Source organism: Oncorhynchus tshawytscha, linkage group LG15 (genome assembly GCF_018296145.1).
Source record: "Oncorhynchus tshawytscha isolate Ot180627B linkage group LG15, Otsh_v2.0, whole genome shotgun sequence".
NCBI lineage: Eukaryota > Metazoa > Chordata > Actinopteri > Salmoniformes > Salmonidae > Oncorhynchus > Oncorhynchus tshawytscha.
Window position 1 is genome coordinate 24,435,466 of NC_056443.1, and position 12,521 is coordinate 24,447,986.

Sequence of the window (12,521 nt, forward strand, 5' to 3'; positions counted from 1 at the left end):
CTGCAAAATGGCATATTGTATTGAGTGAAAGAGGAACATAGTTCCTTAACATTTTATAGAGGTCCTTCGAGGAAAATATACAGCACTTCTATTTCAAAATACGATTCAAGTCATCAATGTTTTACCTAATGTGTTTAATGCTTCTCAACTCAACTACTTTTTTCAAGATTGGAGTAACAACGTGACTCCATTGCAAGTTATTTGAATGGGTGTGGGATTTTTTTTTTATCTTGGCAGCGTCTGCATCCCTGAATTGCCAATATTTCAAAGTACATTATTTCTTTGAACCAAGTGGTAGGCTCAGAGTACCACAAGGTGGCATTATTGTAACATTTTCTAATGGATCCAAGCCACAAACTCAGCACACAGAGGCTACTCAAATAAGCTAATAACATTGGTACATTGTGTAAGAAAATAAATACAATTTAAGTCCTGTGCATATATCTGTGAAGGTTTTAACAGGCTTTGTTCAATCAATTCATTTTCCAAGATCAGATTGAGTGCAATAAAATCTGAACTCAGAGCACCCAATTACTACCCTCATGCACCTCATGCTATTATGATTGATTTAAATACATTAGGATGTAAGGTTGAATAACAGATTGACAGAAGTCACTTTCTTAGCCAGAGACACGTTCAATAGGGAGAACACGTTTTGAGATGGTGAAACCGTCAGGTACAACCTGGACTTGTCCAAGTAGCTGTGCCTTACTTAAATCGACCCATGTTTTAAGGAGATAATTAGCCCACTGAACAAAATCCTTGGTCAAATAAGATCAAGCTAGGTACACAAACAAGTCATTTCCCTAGACTATGCTTCTTCTTGTGAACTCCAGAACACATTCCCAGGGGTACATTTACATGGATAAATAAGTTATTTGCCAATTAAGGAAACAGAATATGCAAAATACTGCAGATACCTCCTTGCTCATGTCCACATTGCTTTCCACAAACTTTTAATTTAGGGATGGGCAATAAAGTAGGGTTTTGGAGCAGAATCATCCTGTAAGTAGTGATATTGGGGAGGGAGGGGCCCCATCTGCTACCCAGCATGCTCTGTCCCTGAGCATGATTGGAGCCAATCAGGACTCTAATCAAAGACCGCAGGGGCCAATCAATCCTCATATGCAGGGAAACTGGACACGTCACAAACAAGATGAAGGAAAACACAGGCCCTGTCCAGAAACAACCCCTACACTGAGTATATTTAAGCAATATGGCCATAGCTCCACCTTGCCCTCTGATAGGCTGAGTGGAATTATCACCATATTGTTTTCACCTGCCCATCCTCCACTATCACTCCAGTGTTTAATTGCTATATTGTAATTATTTTGCCACTATGGCCTATTTATTGACTTACCTCCCTATATAGACTTTTTCTATTGTATTGTCGACTGTATGTTTGTTTAATCCATGTGTATCTCTGTGTTGTTATTTGTGTCGCACTGCTTTGCTTTATCTTGGCCAGGTCACAGTTGTAAATGAGAACTTGTTCTCAACCAGTCTACCTGGTTAAATAAAGGTGAAATAATGTTGTTGTTTTTTTTATTTTATTGTTTAGATAGTTGGGGATAGGGGTTGTTTCTGGACAGGGCAACAGATCTACCTCTCAAAACCAAAGTATGACAGATTCCAATTTGCTTGTATAGCTTCACCCCAGTGACCCTCTGCAAAGGACAGTGATAAACTTGCATATTCAAAAAGGCCATCATTTCCCCCCAAGAGTGAGCTTCTGCTTAATACTGTCCACCTGACTATCCCTTTGGACATTGACTAGCATATCTACCATATATCATATCTATATAATTAAAATCCAACATACCAGTGTAACCTGCAAAATTGTTATTTGAAACATGAATGAAAACAAGTCAACAGGACACATGGGGAATACAGACATGTACGGTCAAATAAAATACAGTACATTTAAAAGCAGCATAATCTTGTGGCAAGATAATTGTTTCTCCTAATCGCATACTCAATGTAAGTAACAGCTACCTGTGTGCTTCTAATGATACTTTTCACCGTCCAGACTCGTCATCGAATTCAACGTGGAGTGCATCGTCTCATTTTAGTTGGCAAGTAAGCATGAACAAAGTTGAAAGTTCCACATAGATTCTTAGAGTATATACACTTTTTTTTAAATGGTACAATGTTAAGTCTGTTTTACTTGGGTGCTGGGAGAGCAAAGGATGGACCGTGGTGGCTGAAAAACCTCAGTGGTTAGGAACATTCTGGAATTCTGAGCCTGATTTCAGCATACAGTTATGTCACTATTCATCATACAAACTTTCACCTTCCAGGCTCATTGTTGTCCATCTGTTCAAAGGCAGTGGCATAAGATAACACATTTTGCTGGTTTCCACTAGATAACACAGGCACAAATGCAAAATTGGCAATATCGTAAAAATTAATGAAAACAAAAATTTGTGTTTTGGTTTTAATTTAAGGTTTGGTATAAAATCAGGGTTAAGGTTTGGAATACAATTTTAAGAAGATACATCTTAGAAATAGGCGGGGTTCATTATTTTGTGTCTGTGTGAAACAGTGATGACCCAGTTTGCTGGATTCCTGTACTGCAGATACTGTAAATGGTGACTGCAGCACAGCTGTTAAGATATGTGTGTCTTTGTACACAGGAGATTTGAAGAGTTCAATCTACTTAATCAAACCACAAAACTCAAATTGGAAAGGAAAGATTGTAAAGATCAATTCTTTTTTTTTTACAGTTATTCCAGAATGTTTCATACCATTACATGTATGATTTGTGTGGTCCATTGCGCCGTATGCCGGTTGTTGGTTGGTGTCTGTTGATAGTTGAGTCCAGAGCTCTCCAGGTCAGCCACGAGTTAAATTACGTTTTCAAAGAGCTGCATCGACCTCATGATGTTCTCATCCTGGTGGACAAAGAGAGGAACTCAGACTTCACTGAAAATGTATACCAGAGGTACTAAATACTGTATTATGTGTGATACAATTGCAGAGAAGGCGGTGGAAATAACTCACATTTTGGCAGCAGTCAATAAACTCATCTATGGTTACAACACCATCCTTATTTTTATCCATCTTCTGTTGGTCAGGAACATCAGAGAGGTTCGTCAGGAATGTCAGAGAGGTTGGGAAGGCAATGCAAAATATGTATATTGTAATAGTACACATGGATGAACTAATTGGAAAGATGGAAAATAGTTCATTTCATTCCACATAACAAATGTCACTGTACTTTAGGGTAACTTGTATTTAAATATGACAAGCATTGGACTATTGGTCCATACAATACATGCTGATGATGATGGTGAATGCAATATGCACATTTTGGCAACAATGTATGGCACTTTAAAAAAAAACACACACACCTGAAAAAATATCTCCACATGTTGTCGAGGGGTATCGTCTTTGAGTAGGGGATATGTGCATTTCCCCATCATGTCATAGATGGCCTTCATGATGTCAAGCATTTCCTTTTAAACAGAGAGTAAAGATAAGGTTGACAAGTACACCGATAAGGTAAGGTTGACTGACAAGGTGAAGAAAAGTAGAGGATCCTTTTTAAATATCATGAGACTGGTTGACCAGAATGTAAAGATATGTCATGCTGTACTGCTACATAAAGTAAAGTATCACTCATTCAACCAATTACTAGGTCACTATTTTATTCTTATTTATAGACATCAATAAGTAACTCAATTAACGTCATATAGACAGTGAGTTGCGACACTGATTGTATGTACCTCTTTAGTAATATGTCCGTCCTTATTAATATCATACAGATTGAACGCCCAGTTGAGCTTCTCCTGGACTGAGCCTCGGAGGAGGATAGAGAGGCCCATAACAAAGTCCTGCAGTAGAAACACAAACTATTGGAAATTGTACTAAGAACACATCAGAAATATCTATGAAGCCTTAATGGGTTGATATGATACTGGTAACAGACATTTCTACTCATGTTGATTACCATATCTAAGTGATATCTAGTCTAAAATATATAACATTTAAGTCCTTTAGCAGACACTCTTATCCAGAAGAGCAATTGGTGTCAAGTGCCTTCCTCAAGGGCACATACCCCGCTGGGATTTGAACCAGCAACCTTTTGGATACTGACCCAATGCTCTTAACTGATAGGATACTGCCACCCATAACACATTCATCATTATGATTCTTTACAACAATATTCTTCCCAAAAAACAAAACAAATGAACACACATTATATCCTTGGGGTGCAGAAACATAGATAATAAATAATGCACATTATTTGATTTGTAGAGATGCTTTGGGATCCCTACAAAATAGGCTTGAGTGTGATACAGTACTCTTGGACAGAAGAACGCACCGTGTTTTTGTAACACCAGATAACTCGGGTGATGAGCAAAGACAACTTTTCTATCCTAATAAGCAAGATTATTCACTTCATTAATGTTAATTATATGTATGCTGGGGGGGATTCCATTTGGACTCTATTCAAATTAAGTGAAGTTTCACAGTTGGCATGTGTCTTGTGGGTATGAAGCTTCTAACAACCTTGGAATGCTCACTTTTTTGTATCAACTTCTGTCAAATGCTCCTAGGGCAACGGGGTAGGTAACTAGGAGAGGATTGAGACAACACACATACTCTCAGAGACTGATGTAAGAAATCTCCACAATTGTACATTCTATATTAAAATATGTATTGTAAAATAGATTATTTAACCTGGAATGTCCCATTGCGATATATATATATATATATATATCTTTATATAGTGTATATAGTGTATATATATATATATATATATATATACTTAGACAGTGCCTTCAGAAAGTATTTACACCCCTTGACTTTTCCAAATGTTGTTGTGTTACAGCCTGAATTGAAGACTAATTACATTTACATTTTGTGTCACTGGCCTGGCTACACAATACTCCACGATGTGTTTTTGTTTGTTTTTATAAATTAATAAAACATTTAAAGAGCTGAAACGTCTCGAGTCAATAGGTATTCAACCCTTTTGTTATAGCAAGCCTACATAAGTTCAGGTGTATATATTTTTTTAAGTCACATAAGTTGCAAATATGATTTTCTTTAAAGACTACCTCATCTCTATACCCGACACACACAATTATCTGTAAGGTCCCTCAGTCGAGCAGTGAATTTCAAACATTTTCAACCACAAAGATCAGGGAGGTTTTCCAATGCATTGCAAAGAAGGCTCCTGAGTGGTGCAGTGGTCTAAGACACTGCATCTCAGTATAAGGGGTGTCACTGCAGGACCTAGGTTCGAATCCAAGCTGAATCACATCTGGCCATGATTGGGAGTCCCATACGGCGGCGCACAATTGGCCCGGTGTAGGCCGTCATTGTAAATATGATTTTTTTAATTAACTGACTTGCCTAGTTAAATTCAAAAAAGAAGGGCAGCTATTGGTAGATGGGTAAAAAAAAAACGGACATTGAATATCCCTTTGAGGATGGTGTATCAATACACCCAGTCACTACAAAGACAAAGGCATTCTCAGTTGTCGGAGAGGAAGGAAACCGCTCAGGGATTTCACCATGAGGCCAATGGTGACTTTAAAACAGTTACAATGTTTAATGGCTGTGATAGGAGAGAACTGAGGATGGATCAACAACATTGTAGTTGCTTCACAATGCTAACCTAAAGGACAAAGTGAAAAGAAGGAAGCCTGTACAGAATACAAATATTCCAAAACATGCATCCTGTTTGCAACAAGGCACTAAAGTAATACTGCAAAAAATGTGGCATAGCAATTCACTTTTTGACAATAATCTAAAAATCAAGGCCAAATCTACACTGGAGTTGTTTACCAAGAAGACAGTGAATGTTCCTGATTGGCAGAGTTACAGTTTTGACTTAAATCTGCTTGAAAATCTATGGCAAGACCTGAAAATGGTTGTCTGGCAATGATCAACAAACAAATTGACAGAGCTTGAAGAATTTTGAAAAGAATAATGGGCAAATGATGCACAATCCAGGTGTGGAAAGCTCTTAAGTGGTTTACCCAGAAAGACTAACAGATGTAATCGCTGCCAAAGGTGATTGTAACATGTATTAACTCAGGGGGTTGAATACTTATTAGCTACTGTTTTATTTTTCATTAATTTTTTTATATATGTTAATAAAATTCTTCTTCAACTTTGACATTAGTATTTTGTGTACATTGTTGACAAAAAAATAACATTTAAATACATTTTAATCCCACTTTGCAACACAAAATGTGGAAAAAGTCAAGGGGTGTGAATACTTTCTGAAGGCACTGTATATCCTGTATCCTGTAAATTCTGGTCCTGAAGACTAGCAGAGTGTGCAGGCTATTGTTGTAGCTCAGCATTAGCCCACCCTACTCAATTCATCAACAAAGCCTTTAAGTTAAATGGGTGTCAAGACTAGATTGAAATTAAATGCCTGAACACCCTGTGTGTCTCCAGTACCATGATTGACCGACACTGGTCAAGACTGAGTGTTCCAACAAGAGTAACACTATAGAACCAAATCTCTAATGAGAAATACTATACTTCAGAGAGTGATGTCAGGGATGTCATCAGGGGCGGATTGGTCATCTGGCAAATCTGGCAGATGCCAGATGGGCTGAACCATTTTTTTTGGAGAGTGAAAAGAGAGTGGCACAGCCAGAGGCTGATGAGCCTGTTAATATATTTTTGTAGTAGCCTTTTCTTTTTTTCTCTGTTGACATAATCTATCAGCTTTCTCTATTGGGCAGATGCAGTGAGAAATGGCCCCCCTACCAAGATGGGCCGGTCTGTTTAAGTTCAAAGTCAAACGCTCCATCAGTTTGCCAGGCCGTTCCTACCGAAAGGTAACAAATTAAATGACCAGTAAAAAATGAAAAGGTTGTGCGGGGAGAAAAAAATAAGCTTTTGAGTCCGTTGCAGCAAAATCTGGGATACCAAATTGACAGATAAGGCCCATGTTTTGTAAAATAGCGGAACTAAAGAAGCAAAAGAGAGGAAGGATTGCGAGGGAGAGGCCGTTAGATGAGTTAATAAGGATGATGACAAACAAAGAACATGACTCAAGGCACACACACAGTTAAACTGCAGCCAAAGGAACGTAGGACAATGCAGTCGAGGTAGAAAACAGAGACACACACACACACTGATAGATGTATACTGAGTTCCTTGATGTTTTGGCTGCATGTTTTGCCTAATAATTATAGGCCTAATGATGGGGGGGCATATATCAGACAGGCATTTGCATATGTAGGCTAGTATGCAGCCTAGTTAGGCTAGAAAATAATTAGCTACTGTAAGCCTATTGAACATATTACAATTCATTCATTTGCACAAGTTTCTCATATGCCATAAAAATATTGCAACATCAGTCTTCGTGTGTGTGTGTGTGTGCATGCATGCAGGTTTATCTACGGTGTAGTCAGTTAGTGATCGGCTAGGCCTTCTTATGATACTGCAACTGTCTTATGAGTAGATTGAAATGCTTTCCCAAAAACATTTTGAATTAAATGTTAAGTACTAATAAGTACACCTACCTGGCAGAATGATATCATGATTATTATTTGTATGAATCGGGTGAGGATTTGGTTGGCAAACTCTGCCATCGTAGTAGCCTACGACGACATTGGTTCCCAGTAGATGGGTAAGCGGCAAAGTCTAAATTGGCTATATTGTCCAAAATAATAAAAAAACACATTTTCTTTTTGGTTTTAATTTCAGGTTAGGATTAAGCATAAGGTTAGCAGTGTGGTTAGGGTTAGGTTTAAAATCTGATTTTAAGAAGATAAATTGTAGAAATAGGCAGGGTTTATAACTTTGCCACTTGCCCAGATAGTGACGACCAGAAACATCGCTAGACAAACACAGTCCTCTCTCGGTAGGTGCACAATTAAAATGACACTCAAGAATCACCCTAAAATATTGTTTTTGATGTGATTTTTGCATTAACATGGACTCAGAACATCCAATTGTTTTGTTAATCTAATGAAAAAAATAATAATTGTGTTTTAAAAACTGTGTGTGTGGGGGGGTGGTGCAGCCGGCATGGCTCAAATGAGCCTAATTTAATTCCCATTCCGTCACTGGGTGTCAGTCAAAGGAATAGGATCTGAAGAAGGATACACAAGCTTACCTCAAAACTCACAGATCCATCTTTATCCGTGTCAAACGCGTTGAACAGAAAATGTGCATACATCGACGCGTCTGAAATGAGAGACACACAGCCTCAGTCAAACATAGTGGTGACCAGTCACAGCCTCAATTTAGACCGACGATACAGGCCCACAGTGGTTCCAACTAGACATAAAATCCATCCCAATTACACAGAAAACAGAGTAGAAAGAGTTTGGATTCATTTTTCTTTCTTGCTTTCACAGTTGCAGGCCTTTAAGTGAGATGTGTTATCGCTCCCTTTCATTCTCACTGCAAGAATAACAAAGACTCGTCTTCACACATGTTGCGGTTGGAACAGAGGTAATCCTCAAATATCTTCAGACAGCATAAACAGAAGCGCGTGTGTGTGCGTGTACTTGTCCGCTTGTTGTAAAGATGGAAGTGTCAGTCTTGAGTTTCTTTTGTTGAGCTGTATAATACAGATGTTAGTCCACCAAACACAAGGGACCCAGGGACACTATCAGAAAGGGCTCCAGCTAGTGTCATAGAAACAAAGGGAGCACAAAAAAAACAAGCTATACAACGACATCACAATGTTACATAGCTTCTTAACAGGAAATCCATCCTTTTACATTGGTCAATTAAGCAATAAGGCCAGAGGGGGTCTGGAGTATGGCCAATACACCACGGCTAGGGGCTGTTCTTAAGCACAACGCAAAGTGGAGTGCCCGGACACATCCCTTAGCCGTGGTATATTGGCCGTATACCACAAACCCGAGGTGCCTTATTGCTATTATAAACGGGGACCAAAGTAAGTAGAGCAGTAAAAATAAATGTTTCGTCATACCTGTGGTCTGATATACCACGGCTGTCAGCCAATCAGCATTCAGGGCTCGAACCACCCGGTTTATAATAAGAGACATACTTTAACATCTATGACATCAGTGGTCACCAACCAGTCGATCGCGATCCACTGGTCAATCTTCAAGGCATTCCTAGTCGATCACCAAAAATGTCTGTAGAAAAGCCAACCATAAAGGCTTGCGCTCCTTTTTTTATTTGTTTGTGTTGCACTATTGCCGGTAGGTGCACTTGATTCAGAAGCCCGGTGCCATTTTAGTTTGTCTGAAGAGACAAACTCTACCTGCCCAGCAGACCGGGAGATCTGTGGCTAAATCGAGTGGGCCTAATGCTCTCCGTGCCTACATCTTCCACATCCCCGGCCACAGCAAAGTTTGATTCTAGACTACATGAGATTTCATAACTTTTAAAAACCATGACCAGAGAGACTGTCAAAGAATACAGCAAAGAGATACTGTTGAGGAGAATTTATCTTTGTGTGAGTTTGTCAGCCACACACTACTGTTATGTACATACAGGTTGTATAGAAACGCTATTTTGATTAGGTTTCTAACGTACTATTGGCTCTTGTACTATTTTATTGTAAAATAAATGAAGATATGTGTTTTACAGAGGTCGACAGATCTAGCCATATCCTCAGAGTTCACACAGAGTTTTGTCTCTCTTGCTGGAATGAAGCGCAACCAGAGCCATATATTTATATGGTTATGGAGACATCATATAAAAGTGATTTGCGGGACACATTCGCCAGTGTTGTTCGTCATTTGTCTTATTTGATAAAGTGTCTTAGAGGGGGCTTTTTAAAAACATCATGTGTGAATTAGAATCTGGGGGAGAACTTCAGAGTAGAAAAATATTACCTCAGGGCAGTGTGAACTCTAAATGAACTGAATATCGATATGCCATAGAAAGTCCAGGCGCTTATTTCCAAGAACCCAAACCCCTCTTTTTCCAGGTAGACCAATTCCAATGAACCAATTCCACTGGATAATCAAAAGCAAAAGCACATTTGGTCCGGCCAAAGGAAAACCTCATTATAAAATGGACTAAGCATTCCCCACCCCCTATTCCTAGTCAGTAAGGGATGGGTCATTCTTGAATTGCATTGGTAAATGCTGTCCCTTGACTTTGACGCAATGAAAAAACACTTACAATGGAAAATGTATGTTGTCATTTATTTAACTGTTATTTAATAAGAAAACATATGCAAGTCCTTTATACTGCAAAATATATATTTGTATACATTGTAGAAACTACTGGGGGCTAGCAAATTGGCTTGTCCCACTGGTGATGTGTTTTTGGGGATTTAGCGATATATATCTATTATTATTGATAATTTGGTGTCTAAATCCAGTGTTACTTGGTGTTACTCAACTTAAATCAAGGGAAATAACATTGTGAGCAAAATTATTAATCATATCTCTTTAGTAAATTATTTTTAAAGGTTTGATGACCATAGATTTGGGAATTTGTGGCCTCCATTTCAGAAATTCCTTGTTTACCAAAAATGTCTCATTGGTGTTACCATCATTGGTGTTACTACTCCTACTGGTACAATGTTATCATAATGATAAACATAATTTAAAGTCATTAAGCTAACATATTAGTTGATTTAGAATGGGAAGAAGGACCCAAATATATTTTAAATAAATAAACCATCTAGAAATATTAAGTGAATTTTCCACAATGTCTTGCCCAAACGCCACCGTAATTTAAGAACGACCCGGATAAAACAGCAAAAACGAAAGAAAAACATGAAACGTTCTTCAGATATAATGGTGCCGGAGGAGATGGCCGCCATTTTACGGTTTCCTCACCAATTGTGCGATTGTTTTTTTGTTTTTTTTTGCGTTATTTGCAACTTATTTTGTATATAATGTTTCTGCCACCATCTCTTATAACCAAAAAGAGCTTATAGATATCGGTACAGCGATTACTCACTGGAAATATATTTTTTCTTTAACGAAGCGGATGCGATTTACTTCAGACACCAGACAAGGCCCAAATCCCTGTGATTCGCATGAGAAAGAGACGGAGATATCGGGGACGTAGGTCGGGGTGCCTTGTAAGGATCCGACGGCGAGTGAGTAATCTGCCTCTACCATCAGTCCTATTAGCCAACATACAATCATTGGATAACAAAATAGATGAGCCACGATCACGAATATCCTAACAACGAGACATTAATAACTAATATCTTATGTTTCACCGAGTCGTAACGTACAGCTGGCGGGGTTTACGCTGCATCGGCAAGGTAGAACAGCCGCCTCCGGTAAGACGAGGTGTGGCAGTCTGTGTATATTTGTAAACAACAGCTGGTGCATGAAATCTAATAGTAAGGAAGTCTTGAGGATTTTCTGGCCTGAGGTAGAGTATCTCATGATAAGCTGTAGACAACACTAATACCAAGAGAGATTTCATCTATATTTTCCATAGCTGTCTATTTACCACCACAAACTGAAGCTGGCACTAAGTCCACACTCAATGAGCTGTATAAGGCCATAAGCAAACAGGAAAACGCCCATCCAGAGGCAGCACTCCTAGTGGCAGGGGACTTTAATGCAGGGAAACTTAAATCTATTTAAACTAATTACTACCGGCTAATTAAATGTGCAACCAGAGGGGAAAAAAACTCTATAACACCTGTACTCCAAACACAGAGACACGTACAAAGCTCTCCCTCACCCTCCATTTGGCAAATCTGACCCTATATCGTCCTGATTCCTATACGTGACTGTACGTACATACCCCAACCAGAAGCCATGGATTACAGGCAATATCCGACCTGAGCTAAAGGGTAGCACTGCCACTTTCAAGGACCGAGACTCTAACCCAGGTGCTTATAAGAAATCCCGCAATGCCGTCTGACCAACCATCAAACAGGCAAAGCGTCAATACAGGACTAAGATTGAATCGTATTACACCGGCTCTGACGCTCGTCGGATGTGGCAGGGCCTGCCAACTATTACAGATTACAAAGGGAAGCATAGCCGTGAGCTGCCCAGTGACACCAGCATACCAGACAAGCTAAATTACTTCTATGGTCGCTTCGAGGCAAACAACACTGAAGCAGGCATGAGAGCATCAACTGTCCCAGACAACTGTGTGATCACGCTCTCCGTAGCCGATGTGAGTAAGACCTATCAGGGCCAGACAGATTACCAGGACGTGTACTCCGAGCATGTGCTGACCAACTGGCAAGTGTATTTTCAACCTGTCCCTGACTGAGTCTGCAATACCAACATGTTTCAAGCAGACAACCATAGTCCCTGTGCACAAGAACACTAAGGTAACCTGCCTAAATGGTAACAGACCCATAGCACTCACGTCTGTAGCAATGAAGTGCTTTGAAAAGCTGGTCATGGCTCACATCAACACCATTATCCCAGAAACCCCAGACCCACTCCAATTTGCATACCGCCCCAACAGATCCACAGATGATGCAATCGCTATTGCACTCCACACTTCCCTTTCCCACCTGGACAAAAGGATCACTTATGTGAGGATGCTATTCATTGACTACAGCTCAGCGTTCAACACCATAGTGCCCTCAAAGCTCATCACTAATGTAAGGACCCTGGGAC

At 39.4% G+C, this 12,521-nt stretch overlaps 1 protein-coding gene across 4 annotated transcripts in view; it reads right to left on the reverse strand.

Moving 5' to 3' along the window:
* Positions 1-1,522: 1,522 nt before the first annotated feature.
* Positions 1,523-12,521, reverse strand: part of LOC112214699 (Kv channel-interacting protein 4) — a 250,084-nt gene continuing 239,085 nt past the window's right edge. For all 4 annotated transcript variants that reach the window (XM_024373652.2, XM_024373651.2, XM_024373650.2 and 1 more), the window contains exons 4-8: positions 8,096-8,166; positions 3,729-3,836; positions 3,354-3,458; positions 3,004-3,066; positions 1,523-2,894 (exon numbers count right to left, since the gene is read on the reverse strand). In XM_024373652.2, coding sequence (XP_024229420.1) covers positions 2,847-2,894; positions 3,004-3,066; positions 3,354-3,458; positions 3,729-3,836; positions 8,096-8,166 — 395 coding nt within the window. In that variant the 3' untranslated portion in view covers positions 1,523-2,846. The remainder of the gene's footprint in view (positions 2,895-3,003; positions 3,067-3,353; positions 3,459-3,728; positions 3,837-8,095; positions 8,167-12,521) is intronic.